Genomic DNA, 17,420 nt, shown 5'->3' with positions numbered 1-17,420 from the left:
AAATGGTGTCCAGGATTGGCACAGGGTCTCTTTGTTTAGGTTGTAAACATCTTTAATGGATGCTTCAAAATGCTGAAGATGATGATTAGTGATGCCTGATAGGGCTGACAGTCTCCATCTCAGTGTAAGAACGTAATTTAAAACTGGCTTTGATTTTCTCTAGATAGATAAGCAGTTTTGCTACATTGGTCAGATTCCAGGCCGAGAGTTCAAAGTGCCAGAGTTTGTGTTCATTCCTATCAGCAATCTTTCTCTGCATCTATGTTAAATCTCTTCTCATCCCTCACAAGTTCCTATTTGTCTCGTTCCTATTTGTCTCCTTCCTCTTGACTCATTGACCCAACCCCCAAATAAATCCTTAAAAATTCTTTCCATCTCTATTTGCTATCACAAATTTGAACAGTAACCTCCCACTGTGTTTCTATGCACACCTCAAGAGGCTGTTATGCTCTATTTAAATAATCCCTTGGGACTCATTTTTGTCCTCTGTAAAATGGAAGAATTGGTTTAGTCATGACTTTAAGTCTTGTCTCCTCTTTATTTGAGTGGTTCAAAGAAATGATTCACATAATGAGATGTTGGAAGCTGAAAACAGGAATAGCATTACTCAGCCAGAAATTTCCAGAACAGAAGCACCCTGCTTTCTCTTTATATTTCTTTATAGGATTTTGTTGGGAAGGATCTGACACTAAAGTAAGTTTGGAAACCATTGCATTCTTTTCCTTCAAGTTCTATACAGTCTAAGATATTATCCTACGATGCCACAGATTTAACAACTATAATAGAAGAGCTGTTTTATCTATTTACATTTTGCATGTTTTCAGCTTAAAGACAAGACTTGTGGGTGATACATAGAGTTTGGCTGAATATACAGGTAGGAACTCCTCCTTGACTAATTGGCTAAACCTTCCAGTAATATATTGAATAGCAATGGTGAGAGTGGGCATCCCTGTTTGGTACTAGATCTCAGTGGAAATGCTTCCAACTTTTCCCCATTCAATAGGATGCTGGCCGTGGGTTTTTCATCAATTGATTTGATTGTACAGAGGAATGTTCCTTCTGTACCCAATTTTCTTAGGGTTTTCATCATGAAAGGGTGTTGTATTTTATCAATGCTTTCTCTGCATCTATTGAGATAATCATTTGGTTTTTGTTCAGCAGTTTGTTAATGTGGTGTATCCCACTGATTGATTTGCGAACATTGAACCATCCCAGAATACCAGGGATAAATCCTACTTGGTCAGGGGGATGATCTTTCTGATGTATTGTTGCATTCTATTGGCCAGAATTTTATTGAGGACTTTTGCGTCTATGTTCATCAGGGAAATTGGTCTGTAATTCTCTTTCAATGCTGCATCTTTTTCAGGTTTAGGAATTAAGGCAATGCTGGCTTCATAGAAAGAATTTGGGGCAAGTGCTGCAGTTCAACAGGCTAATCCTCCACCTGCGGTGCTAGCACCCTGTGTTCTAGCCCCGGTCGGGGCACTGGATTCTGTCCTGGTTGCTCCTTTTCCAGTCTAGCTCTCTGCTGTGGCCCGGGAGTGCAGTGGAGGATGGCCCAAGTGCTTGGGCCCTGCACCTGCATGGGAGAACAGGAAAAGCACCTGGTTCCTGGCTTCAGATCAGCACGGTGCACTGGCTGCAGCACACGAGCTGCAGTGGCCACTGGGGGGTGAACCAATGGAAAAAAGGAAGACCTTTCTCTCTGTCTCTCTCTCTCTCTCACTGTCCACTCTGCCTGTCAAAAAAAAAAAGAATTTGAGAGGATTCCCTCTTTTTCAATTGTTCTGTATAGTTTGAGAAGAATTGGAGTTAGTTCTTCTTTAAATGTCTGGTAGAATTCAGCAGTGAATCCATCCAGTCCTGGACTTTTCTTTGTTGGGAGGGTCTTTATTACTGATTCAATTCCTGACTTGGTTACAGGTATGTTTAGGTTTTCTATGTCTTCATGGTTCAATTTAGGTAGGTTGTATTTTTCCAGGAATCTATCCATTTCTGATAGATTCCCCTGTTTATTGGCATATAACTCCTTGTAGTAATTTCTCATGACTCTTTTTTATTTCTGTGGTGTCTGTTGTTACATTCCCTTTTTCATCTCTGATTTTATTGATTTGGGTCTTCTCTCTTCTTTTTTAGTTAGTTGGGCCAATGGTCTGTCAATTTTTTTATTGTTTCAAAAAAACAGCTCTTCATTTTGCTGATCTTTTATAATTTTTTTGTATTCAATTCTGTTGATTTCTTCTCTAATTTTAATTATTTCTCTTCTACTAGTTTTGGCTCTGGTTTGCTGAAGTTTTTCTAGATCCTTGAGATGCATTGAAAGCTCATTTATTTGGTGCCTTTTCAATTTCTTAATGTAGGCACTTATTGCTATGAACTTTCCTCTTAACACTGCTTTTGCTGTATCCCATAAGTTTTTTCTTTTTTTTTTTTTTTGGACAGGCAGAGTGGACAGTGAGAGAGAGAGACAGATAGAAAGGTCTTCCTTTGCCATTGGTTCACCCTCCAATGGCCGCTGCGGCCGGCGCACTGAAGCCGGTGAACTGCGCTGATCTGATGGCAGGAGCCAGGTACTTCTCCTGGTCTCCCATGGGGTGCAGGGCCCAAGCACTTGGGCCATCCTCCACTGCACTCCCTGGCCACAGCAGAGAGCTGGCCTGGAAGAGGGGCAACTGGGAATCCGGTGCCCCAACTGGGACTAGAACCCGGTGTGCCGGCGCTGCAAGGCAGAGGATTAGCCTAGTGAGCCACGGCGCTGGCTATAAGTTTTGATATGTTGTGTTGTTATCCTCATCTACTTCCAGAAAGTTTTTGATTTCTCTTTTGATTTCTTCTATGACCCAACGTTCATTCAGGAGCATGTTGTTCAGTCTCCATGTATTTGCATATGCTCTAGGGATTCCTAAGTTGCAAATTTCCAGCTTCATTCCATTGTGGTCTGAGAAGATGCATGATATGATTTTGATTCTTCTGAATTTGCTGAGACTCACTTTATGGCCTAGTATGTGGTCAATCCTAGTGTAGGTTCCATGTACTGCTGAGAAGAATGTGTATTCTTTAAGTGTAGGATAAAAAGTTCTGTAGATATCTGTTAGATCATTTGGGCTATAGTGTCAATTAAATCTGCTGTTTCCTGGTTGATCTGTCTATTGCTGAAAGTGGAGTATTGAAGTCCCCAATACTATTGTATTGGAATCTAAGTCTCCATTTAAGTTCCTGAACATATCTTTTAAATAAACCGGTTCCCTATAAGTAGGTGCATATATGTTTATAATAGTTACATCTTCCTGTTGAATTGATCACTTAATCATTATATAGTGCCCCTCTTTGTCTCCCTTATCAGTTTTTGTGTTAAAGTTTATTTTGTCTGACATTAAGATGGCTATGCCAGCTCTTTTTTTGGTTTCTATTGGCATGGAATATCTTTTTCCAACCTTTCACTTTCAGTCTGCTTGCATCTTTGTTGGAAAGATGTGTTTGTTTCTTGTAAGCAGCAAATAGATGGGTTTTGTTTTTTAATCCATTCAGTCAATCTGTGCCTTTAACTGGAGAGTTGAGGCTATTTACATTCAATGTGACTATTGATAAGTAGTGACTTTGCCCTGTCATTTTTCCAAAGATATTTCTAATATATGCTTTGAACTTCCTGTGATTTTTTACTGGGAGATTTTCTTTCTTTACCTTCTCTCTTACTGATAGCCATGTTTCCGTGTGTAACTCATCTTTAGGCATCTTTTGCAGGGCTGGACAAGTGGTGACAAATTCAATTTCTGTTTGCTATGAAAGGTCTTTACTTCACCTTCATTCACAAATGAGAACTTTCAGGATATAATATTCTGGGCTGGCAGTTTTTTTCTCTTAGTACTTGGGCTATATCTCTCCATTCCCTCCTAGCCTGCAGGGTTTCTGATGAGAAGTCTGCTGTGGACCTAATTGGAGATACTCTGAGAGTAATCTGACATTTCTCTCCTGCACATTTTAGAATCTTTTCTTGCTGGCGCCACAGCTCAATAGGCTAATCCTTTGCCTATGGTGCTGGCACACCAGGTTCTAGTCCCAGTTGGGGCACCGGATTCTGTCCTGGATGCTCCTCTTCCTGTCCAGCTCCCTGCTGTGGCCCAGGAGTGCAGTGGAGGATGACACAAGTGTTTGGGCCTTGCACCCACCTGGGAGACCAGGAGAAGCACCTGGCTCCTGGCTTCGGATCAGCTCAGTGCACCAGTGGCCATTGAAGGGTGAACCAACGGCAAAGGAAGACCTTTCTCTCTGTCTCTTTCTCTCACTGTCCACTCTGCCTGTCAAAAAAAAATTTTTTTTCTTTATGTTTCACTGTGGTGAGTTTGATTACAATGTATTGTGGTGAGGATCTCTTTTGGTCATGTTTATTAGGGGTTCTATATGCTTCCTGTACTTGGATGTCTCTGTCCTTCTCCAAACCCTGGAATATTTCTGCTAGTATATCACTAAAAGGCCTTCTAATCCTTTCTCTCTCCCCATGCCTTCAGGAACTCCTAGAACCTGAATGTTGGGTTTTTTAATAGTATCCTGCAGATGCCCAACAATATTTTTTAGATTTCTAATTTCCTCTTCTTTTCTTTGGTTTGACTGTATGCTTTTCTGTCCTCTGTCTTCTAAGTCTGATATTCTCTCTTCTGCCTCACTGATTCTTTTTTTAAGGCTCTCAAATGTGTTTTTTATTTGTTCTATTGAACATTCATTTTGATTTCTCTTCAATATCTCAATTTCATGTTCTACTAAATTCCTCATTTCATTTTATTCCTACTTAAGATTTCATTTTAATGCAAGAGATTTTCTTTCCTTTCCAGTATGGATTTCTATAATTCATGCAATTGGTTTTGATAACTTCTAAATGTTCTTATCATAAATTTTTTGAATTCTGTATCTTGCATTTCTTCTGTCTCATCATCTTCATAATCTTGTATTGGAGTGTCATGGTCATTTGGGAGCATCATCATGTCTTCCTTGTTGTTGTTTCCTCAGTTTTTGCATTTGATGTTTGGTATTGTGGAGATATTCTCTGGTTTCTTCTTCTTTTTCTTTTTTTCACTGTGGTGGCTTTTCTTGTTATACTATGACTCTAGCTTAAGTGCACTGTCTGCTTTTGGTGAATCCTTAGAGGCTTGTGGTGGGTGTGGCCAGAGAGCTCTATTCAGTTCTTCAGGGTTAAGGGTATGCCAAAGGTAACACACCCAGGTTTGGAGTGGTAAATCTTCTCTCTCTTTTTTTTTAAATTCAGAATGGAAGTAATTCTGCTCAGCTGAGCTCTTCTCCTCAATGACAATCAGTGCAGCCCCAGTGGATATAAAATTCGTCTGCTCTGTCCCAAGGACCACACAAAGGATCTGTGCAGTTCTCAGTGTAAGCTCAGATTCCCCTGCAATGTCTCTCACCAGGTAGACAAGGCCACTCGAGCTTGTGGCGTCTCCCACTGAGACTACTTATGTCTCAGCCACACCATGAGTCTTCCCACACACCCTCAGTTTTTGTTTTTGTTTTTGTTTCTGTTTTTGTTTTTGTTTTTCACAGTCCTGGTTCATAAGCTCTACACATTCACTAGGTCTTAGTCTCCTATTATTACTCCCAACCACAGACAGGTTTTTCTGCTTTGCTAAGTTCGGGCACAGCCCCTAGCTGGTGCAGCTGTTCTGTATGTCCAAAATGGTGCCTGCTCTATTGTCTCGCTTGCTTTTTTTTTCTTCTTCTTTTTTTTTCAAACTTTTATTTAGTAAATATAATTTTCCAAAGTACAATTTATGCATTACAATGGCTTTCCCCCTGCCATAACTTCCCTCCCACTCGCAACCCTCCCATCTCTGCTCCCTCTCTCATTACATTCACATCAAGATTAATTTTCAATTCCCTTTATATACAGAAGATCAATTTAGTATACATTAAGTAAAGATTTCATCAGTTTGCACCCACACAGAACACAAAGTGTAAAATACTGTTTGATGACTCGTTATGGCATTAATTCACATTGGACAACACATTAAGGACAGATCCCACATGAGGAGTAAGTACACAGTGACTCCTGTTGTTGACTTAACAATTTGACACTCTTGTTTATGGTGTCAGAAATCTCCCTAGGCTCTAGTCATGAGTCTCCAAGGCTATGGAAGCCTCTTGAGTTCGCTGACTTTGATCTTATTTAGACAAGGTCATAGCCCAGTGGAAGTTCTCTCCTCCCTTCAGAGAAAGGTACCTCCTTCTTTGATGGCCTGTTCTTTCCACTGGGATCTCACTCACAGAGATCTTTCATCGAGTTTTTTTTTCCAGAGTGTCTTGGCTTTCCATGCCTAAAATACTCTCATGGGCTCTTCAGCCAGATCCGAGTGCCTTAAGGGCTGATTCTGAGGCCAGAGTGCTATTTAGGACATCTGCCATTCTATGAGTCAGATGTGTATCCCACTTCCCATGTTGGATCGTTCTCTCCCTTTTTGATTCTATCAGCTAGTATTTGCAGACACTAGTCTAGTTGTGTGATCCCTTTGACTCTTAGACCTATTGGTGTGATCAATTGTGAACTGAAACTGATCACTGGGACTAGTGAGATGGCATTGGTACATGCAATCTTGATGGGATTGTATTGGAATCCCCTGGCACATTTCTAACTCCCCCATTCGGGGCAAGTCCGATTAAGCATGTCCCAAATTGTACATCTCCTCCCTCTCTTATTCCCACTCTTATATTTAACAGGGATCACTTTTCAGTTAAATTTCAACACCTAAGAGTAAATATGTGTTAATTACAGAGTTCAACCAATAGTATTAACTAAAACAAAAAAAAAATACTAAAAGGGATAAAGTATTAAATTGTACATCAACAGTCAGGACAAGGGCTGATCACTCGCCTTTGTAAGGTGTGTGTAGAGACAAAATCGTGTCCATACCATCCCTTTCATTTTTTCTCTCCTCTGGTTAGGCTGGTGTACTTTCCCCCATGGGGCTTCAAGCCTCGTTCCCTCTAGGCTCTTCCTGCCACTTTTCCACAAGTGTCTCAGGCTACTGCAGTTTCGCCTCTGCTCCCTTTCCAGTGCTGGTGCGAGGGAGAAGATTCTAGGCAGCTGGGCTCCCAAGCCGTGAGTGCCCATGTTCTCCAGGTAGATCCACTGTGTCCCTCTCATTCCAGAAGAGTTTCCTCTGCAGTTTTTTCCCTAACTCTTCCCTGAGACTACACTACTCTACTTTTATGAAACTATCTTTTCCTGGGCTATCAGTGAGCTCCCTCCCTATTTCACCATCTTCTTGTGTTGGTTATCATAGCTCTGTAGTATGACTTAAAGTCAAACCTTGTGGTATCTCTAGCTTTGTTCTTTTTGTTCAAGATTGCTTTGGCTATTCTGGCACTTTTTTGCTTTCATATAAGTTTTAGAATTTTTCTTTCTATCCTATGAATAATCCCATTAGCATATTGATTAGGATCGCATTAAATTTGAGATTGCATTGGGTAATAGGTTAGAATGTTATGATTTTGAATCCTACATCTTTACTGATTTTGTTTATACAGTTCTACTAGTATTGGTAGGTTTTTTTATATGTAGAATCATATCATCTACAAACACAGATAATTTTACTTGCTCCTTTCATATTTATAGGTCTTTCATTTATATCTGTTAACTAATTGTTCTAAGACTTCCAGTAATATGCTGAATAAGAGTGGTGAGAGTAAGCATCCTTGTTAAATTTAAAATTTAATTTTTTTAATTTCTTAATTTTTCCCTAGAAACCTTTTATTTAAGGTGTATAAGCCTCATGCATTTCATAAACAGAACTTTAGGAACACAGTGATTCTTCCTACCCTATTCATCCTCCTACCTGCACTCCCACCCTTTGAAATCCTCCTTCTCTTCTTCCCATTCTTATTTTTACTAAGATCTATTTTCAATTTACTTTATACACATAAGGTTAACTCTGTACCAAGTAAGGAGTTCAACAAATAGCATTAAAAAAAAAAACTGTTCCTCAACAGTCAAGACAAGGGCTGTTCAAAGTCATCACAGGTCAAAGTGTCAATTTCACTTCTATGGATTGCTTTTTAGGTGTTCTATTAGTTACCACAGATCAGGGAAAGCATATGGTGTTTGTCCTTTTGGGACTGGCTTATTTCACTAAGTTTAATATTTTCCAGTTGCATCCATTTTATTGCAAATGATAGGATTTCATTTTTAACTGCTGTGTAGTATTCCATGGTGTAAATATCCCATAAATTCTTTATCCAGTCTTCAGTTGATGGATATTTGGGTTGATTCCATATCTTAGTTTTTGTGAATTGAGCTGCAATATACATTGGAGTACAGATAACTCTTTCAGAGTACATTTCCCTTAGGTAAACTCCCAGGAGTGGGATGGCTGGGTCATGTGATAGGTCTATATTCATATTTCTGAGGTATCTCCATACTGTCTTCCACAATGGTTGTGCCAGTTGAATTCCCATCAACAGTGGATTAGGGTACCATTTCCCCACATCCTCACCAGCATTTGTTGTGTGATTTCTGTATGAAAAGTATTCTAACAGGAGTGAGGTGAAACTTCATAGTGGTTTTGATGTGCATTTCCCTGATGGTTAGTGATCCTGAGCATTTTTTCATGTGTCTGTTGACCATTTGGATTTCCTCATTTGAAAAATGCCCCTACAAGTCCTTTGCTTATTTCTTAACTGGGTTGTTTATTTTGCTGTTGAGTTTCTTGAGCTCTGTATATATTCTAGTTGTTAATCTTTTATCAGTTGCATAGTTTGCAAATTCTCCCATTCTGTTGGTTGCCTCTTCACTTTGCTGAGTGTCCCTTTTGCAGTACAGAAGCTTCTCAATTTGTTGTAATCCCATTTCTCAGTTTTGGCTTTGATTGCCTGTGCCTCTACAGTCTTTTTCTATACAAATGTCTTCCAAGGTTTCCCCCAATGTTTTTTTTTTAATAATTTGATGGTATCTGGGTTGTATATTTGAGTCTTTGATCAATTTTGAGCAGATTTTTGTTTAAGCTGTAAGGTAGGAGTCTTGTTTCATACTTCTGCATGTGGAGATCCAGTTTTCCCAGAACCATTTGTTGAAGAAACTGTCCTTGCTTCAAGGATTGGTTTTAGCTCCTTTGTCAAAGATAAGATGGTTGTAGGTGTGTGGGATGATTTCTGGAGATTCTATTATGTTCCATTGGTCTATCCACCTGTTTTTGTGCCATTACCAGGCTGTTTTGATTATAGCTGCCCTATAGTATATCTTGAAATTTGGTATCATGGTGCCTTTGGCTTTGTTCTTGTTGTATAAGATTGCTTTAGTTATTTGAGGTCTCCTATGAATTTTAGTTTTATTTTTTCTATATCTAAGAAAAATGTCATTGGTGTTTTGATTGGGATCACATTCAATCTGTAAACTGCTCTAGGTAGTATAGATATTTTGATGATATTGGTTCTTTCAATCCATGAACATGGAAGATTTTTCCATTTTTTTGGGTCTTCTACTTCTTTCTTTAATGCTTTGTAGTTCCCTGTGTAGAGATCTTTGATGTCCTGGTTAAATTTATTCCAAGGTATTTAATATCTTTTTTGCAACTATTGTGAAAGGGATTGACCTTAGAAGTTCTTTCTCAGATGTGGTATTGTCTATATATACAAAGGCTATTGATTTTTGTGTGTTGATTTTATACCCTGCTACTTCAAAATTTTAGTAAAAATAGAAAGTACTTTCATTTTTCCCATTCAGTATTATGTTGGCTGTAGGTTTATCATATATAGCTTTCATTTTGTTGAATTATGATCCTTCCATTCCTAAATTATTCAAGGATTTATTTATGAATGGATATTGAATTTTATGGAATACCTTTTCTATATCTATTGAGATGATCATATGGTTTTTATCCTTCATTCTGTTGATGTGATATAATACATTTATTAATTTTCTTATGTTGATCCACCTTTGCATCTCTGGAATAAATTTTACTTGATCACGGTGGCTGATTTTTTTGATGTGCTGTTGATTCTATTTGATAGTATTTGTTGAGAATTTTTGCATCTATGTTCTTTCGGGATATTGGTTTATAGTTTCACATTGTGTTGTGTGTTTGTCTAGTTTTGGTGTCAGGGTAATGCTATCCTCATGGAGTGAGTTTGAACATTTCCTGCATTTCTATTTTTGGAAATACTTTGAGAAGACCTGTTGTTAATTCTTCCTTAAAAGTTTGGTAGAATTTGGCAGTGGAGCTATTTGGTTCTGGGCTTTCTGTTGTTGTGAGATATTTTTATTACTGATTCTATCTCATTGTGTATTATTAGCCCTTTCAGACTTTCTATGTCTTATAGTTCAGTGTTGGTAGATTACGTGTTTCCAGAAATTTATTTCTTTTCTGAGCTTACCAATTTGTTAACATATAACTATTCATGATAGTCCCTAATGACCCTTTGTATTTTTGTGGTATCAGTTATAATATCTCCTTTTTAATCTCTGGTTTTATTGATTTGAATCTACTCTCTTTTTTTTTTTTCTTGGCTTGTCTAGCTAAAGGCTTGTCAATTTTGCCTATCTTTTCAAAAAACCAACTCTGTTTTGTTGATATTTTTAGCTCATATTTCATTTATTTCTGCTATGATCTTTATTACTTATTTTCTTCTTCTAAGTTTGGGCTTGCTTTGTCCTTGTTTTCCTTCACTGAGATGCGCCATTAGGTTATTTGAAATCTTTCCAATTTTTTAACTATTTCAGAATAGTTTTAAATTTATAAAACAAAAATTATGGAGTTACACTGAATTCCCATTTACTCCACACCCAGCCTCCCTATTGTTTTATGTCAGCATATTTGTCACCATCTATAAACCATATCTAACTTTGCCTAGACTTTATAATCTAAACTCCCTCTTTTTTTTTAAGTATGTGCTAACTTCTGTAAATTTCCTTCTTGGCACTACTTTTTCCTTTGTTTATTTTTACTTATTTTAAAGTCAGAGCAATAAAGAGATTTTCTATATAATTATTCACTTTTCAAATAACTGCAAAAACCCCGGCTGGACCAGGTCACACTCTCTCCTGAACACTGTTTGGGTCTCCCACATGGATGGCAGGGACACAACTACTTGGGCCGTTACTATTGCCTTCCAGGATGCACATTAGCAGGATGTTGGAAAGAAGAGTAGAATCAAGAGTCATACCCAGGCTCTCAGATATGGGATATAGGTGTACAAAGCAGTTTCTTAACTGATGTGCCAATGGCCCACCCTATCAACTGTATTTTTATTTGATTTATTGAATTTCTCATTTTCAAGATTTGCTTCTTTTTAAAAAATCTCTTTACTAAATTCCATACTTATATCTTGCATTAGTTTCTTAATTCAGGTAAACTTTCAGTATTATTTTGTACATCTTTTAGTATTCTTATAATTATTCTTTTGAATTTTTATCAGGTATTTTATTAATCTATTTTGTGCTATCTGTTGTCAGAGTTATTGTGTTCCTTTGAAGGGATCATATTACCTTGCCCTTCTTTCCTTTTTTTTTTTTAAAAAGATTTACTTATTTATTTGAAAGTCAGAGTTACACAGAGAAAGGAGAGGCAGAGATAGAGGAGAGGCAGAGAGAGAGAGAGAGGTCTTCCATCCACTGGTTCACTCCCCAATTAGCCACAAAGGCAGGAGCTGGGCCAATCTGAAGCCAGGAGCCAGGAGCTTCTTCCAGGTCTCCCATGTGGGTGCAGGGCCCAGGGACTTGGGCCATGTTCTACTGCTTTCCCAGGCCATAGCAGAGAGCTGGATCAGAAGTGGAACAGCTGGGTCTTGAACTGGCACCCATATGGGATGCTGGCGCTTCAGGCCAGGGCGTTAACATGCTCCGCCACAGCACCGGCTTCTTCTTCCCTTTTAGTGTCCTTACATTGATCATTGTGCACTTGGTAAATTAATTGTCTATCACTTTTAAAGGGTACGTTTCATGGTAAAAAGCTTTTTCTAAAGATTTGTCTTTGGGTGTCAGGTTGATCAGCTACTGTGGCTTTTTTTTTTTTTAAGATTTATTCATTTATTTGAAAGTCAGAGTTAAAGAGAGGCAGAGGCAGGGAGAGAGAGAGAGACTTTCATCTAGTTCACTCCTCAAAAGGCTGCAACAGCTGGAGCTGCACCACTTGAAATCCAGGAGCCAGGAATTCCTCCTGGTTTCCCACGTGGGCACAGGAGTCCAAGTATTTGGGTCTTCTCACACTGCTTTCCCAGGCCATAGCAGAGAGCTGGATCAGAAGTGGAGAAGCCAGGACTCGAACTGGTGCCCATATGGGATGCTGGCACTGCAGGTGGCAGCTTTACTTGCTATGCCACAGTGCAGGCCCCTAACTGTAGCTTTTTTTTTTTAAAGATTTATTTATTTATTTGAAAGGCAGAGTTAGAGTGAGAGAGAGATCTTCCATGTACTGGTTCATTCCACAAATGGTTACAACTGGAGCTGGAGCAGTTCGAAGCCAGGAACCAGCAACTTCATCCAGATCTTCCAACTGGGTGGCAGGTTAGTACTTGAACCATCTTCTGCTGCTTTTCCAGGCCATTAGCATGGAGCTGGATTGGAAATAGAGCAGCCAGGACATGAACCAACGCCTATATGAGATGCTGATATCACAGGCAGATGACTTACTACACAACACTGGCCCCAACTACTTTGGCTTTAGTACCAGTTGTACAGTATTTTGAGTCCCTATACTATAGTTAATGGCAGCATACTTGGGGGCTGAGGCTTTTTTTCTCAGTCCCTGTGGGTTGTGTGGATTTGGTGGTAGCCCACAGAGGTGAGGGTGAGGCTAAGTTCATAGAGCACCAGTCTAGTCCTTGCAGGGTACATGGATACCAGTGGTGATGAATGCTGTCCTGAGTAGAAGGGGAAGCGGGGAGGAATGGGGCATGAAGCCCAAATCCAAGGGGACAAATATTCCTACTTCTCAGGTCCTAGGGACAGAAACCCTTGGTTTGATGAGCCATGTGCCCTCTTGTTATGCAGGACGCTGCATGGTATAGGGTACTGGTGTCACAGTTGCTGTGCTCTGTCTAGTGGGGTTCATGTGGCTGATGTCTTTTGCAAATGTGCTGGTATGTCTATGGGGCTAGAGGGATGAGGTTGTATAGGGGCTTCTGTCCCCTAAGGCAGGGTGGATTCCTGTGACTTCTTTCTCAAAATGATGCCACACTGCCTTAGCCTGTGCAGTGGTGGTTTAGGAGTAGATAATATGAGTTACTCCTCTGTTGCAAAGCTACTGTGTGCTGATCAAGTAGCTCCCCTTGTGGGACTCCAAGCCATAACAACTATAGATCCCTCTTCTAGCTAGGACTTTAGTATGTGGCTTCAGCAGCAATAGAGTCCTCTGGGGATATCATGTTTATCCTGTGCCCCACAACTAGGTCTTCCTGGGTTGTGGGGTCAAGATTACATTTGAGTCATGGTTGCCAAGGGGCATTGTTTCTCTATGCTGTCATACTAGGTCTCCATGTCGTACAGAGTTTCCATATCTCCCTTGCTGAGTTCCAGTATTCTACCTCAGGCACTCACCTGGAAATACAGTCAATCAGGTAATTATTTGTTGTTTTGGTTCTCCGTGGAGGAGGAGATGAACCTTGGGCACCTCGGCCATCTTCAGGATATACATTTTCTAACAAGATCCCAAGATGATTCAACATATTGGTTTGAGAAAAAGAAGGTGAGTGCCCCCTAGTGTATACACAGGAGTATCGGACATTTGTTGGTGTTTTGTTTGCTTATAGAGACACCATGGACATATTTCATTGGTTGTAGCAGAACTTATTTCCATGTCAATGACTTAACTGGTTAATGCTATCTTAAATTTCTGTTACAAAAAATATATAAATGTTTGTCAACTAATTCTACTCTCATTAGACCTCATTAGCACCTGGAAACTCAATTTAAATATTGTAAACCCCATCCCAACATGTCTAGTGGTTATGAATGGAGGTTGAGAGCTTTAGTGCATAATAATTGATCAGTGTGTAACACCACTGTGTTACAGGAAGATTTTATTGAATAGGTCCCACTCAGCTTATTTTCTTAGAAGGGGATACTATTAAATTTAGGGATTAAAGCTTTTCTCTTGCTGTTTTTAAAAGAAAGTTGGAAGAGAGAGAATTCATTAGCTAATATGTATGATGTACAAAAAATCCATGTTACTATGTTAGGCTACTTTAAACATTTGATTCCCAAAACAGAAGCAAATCATGATAGTTGTAATTATAGATAAGTGTCTGTAACATAAAACTTCCCAAAATGCCATGGCTGAAACAAGCCTGAGGCTTATTCTTTCTGATGGAACTCTCTACAAGTCACAGCATCAGGTGCATAGTGCAGTGATATCATGCTCACTGCACATGCATATTCTATTTCTAGGTCCAACGTGACCATGCTACTTCATGCTCTCACATCTTCTAGCCATTGGAGAAAAGGCCAGAGGAAAGAATATCCATTCCTTTGAAAGACAAATCAAGAAGTTGCACACACTAATTTTGTTCACGTCTCACTTGTCAGAATTGGTCATAAGCTGCAAGAGAGGGTGAAATGTACTCTTTAATGAGGCACCTATATGCTCCTCCTAAAATGTGAAGTACTAATTTTAAAGGAAGAAGGGGCAAACGGATTTTTGGTGGACAATTAGTTGTCTCTGGCACAAACCACTTCCTATAATTGGAAATTTTTATTTCAGTCTCAAAGTGCCAATAATTCACAGAAAATTAGCAAGAAAAAATGCATTAGACATTTTGAGAGTTTCAGTTAATTAAATGAAAGAACCTTTCAATAGAGATTATTGTTGATCATGAGATCATGTTGATCATGTTGATCATGAGAATAGAGAATATCGTTGATCATGTCGAGAATCTTGTTTTCTTTTTTCATAGTCCTTCATGCCAGGGACATCTACAATTACCAATCTAGAAAACAAGTGCAAAGGTAAGTGCAGGCAGTCCTTGCGCTGTATGATTTCAATACACACAATCTCGGTTACTTACCATGGATTAGTTAAACATCACCAGTTCCCCCAATAACAGAGTTCAAATGCAACCCATTACATAACTGTGGGTAGTTGCATAAAGTACAAAACTTTGTTCTATGTCTTCAGTCCACAAATCACTACATAATAAGTGGCATAATGTTCACTGACCAATCTTGTTCATTTTTGCAAGGCCTGTTTTGGTAACTGGTTGCTACTCATCTGTTATTCAGCTTATGCACACAGAAACACCTGTGTAGCTATGTTTTTTCCTTGTCTCCAAGTTTTAAACCCATGAGATACATTACAAATAATGATAAATGCAAGAGAGAACTGGTTAGCAAAAATGAAAGTATAGCATAGATGCAGAAAATGATAGCACTGGAAATGAAATTCTAGGCCAACATAAATGGTATTAAAGAAACAACAAATCACTATAGCAAATGTTGACATTGTTCCCTTTTGAGGCACTTATATATTCAGCCAGAAGAATTGAATTAGTCAGGATTCTATAGAAAAAAAGAAACCAGTAGGGATAAAAAGAGTGAGATACACAGAGAGAATTTCAGGATTATGGAGTCTAAAATCCATAAGCTGGGATGGGGTGGGTCAGTAGTCTAGAGACTGAAGGCAAAGCCAGTGTTACAATTCAGTCCAAAGACTGTCCACTGGCAGAATCTGCAGAATACCCGCTTGCCCTGGGGAGGCCAGTCTATTTTCCTATCAGACCTTCAATGGACTGCTTGAACAATACCCACATTTTGGAGGACAACGTGTTTTATTCAACATCCACCAACATAAATAAGAAATCATCTGAAAACCACCCTCATAGAAACATCCAGAATGCTTGAGCAAATATCTGGGCACTGTGGCCTGGCCAGGTTGATACATATTTCAAGTAACCATCATGGGAACTTAGTGAAGGCAAATTTACGGACATAGCTGAAAACAGTGTTTGCTTTGCATGAAGATGTCCCAGAGGAAGTGATTCTGATAAAAACAAAACAAAGCAAACCAACAAGAGCTACTTCAGATAAAAGGAACTATTGGAATATTTCACAACATCGAAAGCACAAAGGATGAAATGTTGAAAACAGATCCAGACTTAGAAAGGAATGTAACAGTTCCATAAGGCATAGAAAAGATGCTTGCTCTATATCATAAATTATACGATAACAATAACAACGTAAGCATTTTCAAGCTATTGATCAATGTTAATAACATTTTAAATTACAGTATGCTAAATCAACACTAGCTTTGTCATTTTTTTCATTTACAATCCATAGTAACTGAGGTTTTAATATTTTGTCAAATATTTTAAAGGTCATGGAACAGCTATAATTTTTCCCATTGATTATTCATATGTCTTAATTCTGCTGGCATGGTCATTTTTAGGGTCCACAATATCACAGAAAGTTGAGACTGTGTAATTATTCATTTGAAAGCATGATCCAGCAGCCCAAGTGACATCTCTGTTCCTAGCAGGATGGAAGAACACTGGTAGCTCCTCTGTGTGCATTCAAGTTCCTAGCAAAGCATAGGTGTTCAGTAAACATTGTTCAGATTGTATTAGTGGAAAAGGCCCCTGGGTCAGACAACACAGTAAAAAGAAGATTAGAGACAAGGTCTATATTTGGTTCACAGTTCCCTAATTTATCACATGAAGGTGACAAATAGTGGTTCTGATTATAGCACATGTAAGGTGCTAAATAAGTGTCCATAGAAAGAATGCATGATCCAGGACTCAGTTTGCTCAAGGATACTCTACAAAGTTCTCATGACCCTTCATTACACTAAGGTGGCATTAAGGATGGTTAGAATGAGGGTGAAAGAAAGTACTTCAAAACGCTCAGGGAAAAGATGAGAATACTTTGACACACTAAAATCTTTAAATCCAAGTATGGTTTTCTCATAATAAGCATTTTTCATTAACTTTTTGAAGATTCCTCATATTTGGAGCAAGAAATCCAGGTTGCTTGAAAGTACATACATTGAGATTTAAAGGGACTGTTCCTTTGTTTCCATGCTCTCTTCCATTCCCAGAATGGAAGTTGAATGATGCAATGTGGGAAGAGAAGGAAATAAACAAATATTGGGTCTGGATATGAGGTCTCCTAGTAATGCATATTCTTGCATTTTTTCCCCAAATCTGTTGCCTCACTCTCTTCAGCAAAAACAAACAGAACTGCTGAAGTCTTCCATTCCTAATAAAAGTCAATCTTATAACTTCCCACACTGAGTTACTATTGTTCCACATAATTTCTCTTTTAAAGATTTTTTAAAAATATATTTATTTGAAAGGCAGAGTTACAAAGAGAGGAGGAAAGACAAAGAGAGAGAGAGAGAAAGAGGCAGAAAGAGAGAGAGCATGAGCTCTTTCATCTGCTGGCCTCAATGGCTGGGGCTGAGCCAAGTCAGGAGCCAGGAGCTGCTTCTGGGTCTCTC

At 38.9% G+C, this 17,420-nt stretch overlaps 1 protein-coding gene and 1 pseudogene across 1 annotated transcript in view; one reads left to right on the top strand and one right to left on the bottom strand.

Annotated features, from left to right (window-relative positions):
* LOC100355064 (cyclin-C-like) overlaps positions 1–3,703 on the bottom strand; it is an 88,862-nt pseudogene extending 85,159 nt beyond the window's left edge.
* CPOX (coproporphyrinogen oxidase) overlaps positions 1–17,420 on the top strand; it is a 217,103-nt gene that overhangs the window by 117,615 nt on the left and 82,068 nt on the right. The window contains exons 4-6 of the mRNA XM_070071952.1: positions 12,350–12,496; positions 13,461–13,676; positions 14,884–14,935. Of these exons, the coding sequence (XP_069928053.1) occupies positions 13,467–13,676; positions 14,884–14,935 (262 nt within the window). The 5' untranslated portion in view covers positions 12,350–12,496; positions 13,461–13,466. The remainder of the gene's footprint in view (positions 1–12,349; positions 12,497–13,460; positions 13,677–14,883; positions 14,936–17,420) is intronic.

Source organism: Oryctolagus cuniculus, chromosome 4 (assembly GCF_964237555.1).
Source record: "Oryctolagus cuniculus chromosome 4, mOryCun1.1, whole genome shotgun sequence".
Lineage (NCBI taxonomy): Eukaryota > Metazoa > Chordata > Mammalia > Lagomorpha > Leporidae > Oryctolagus > Oryctolagus cuniculus.
This window is presented reverse-complemented; position numbering and strand designations above follow the sequence as displayed.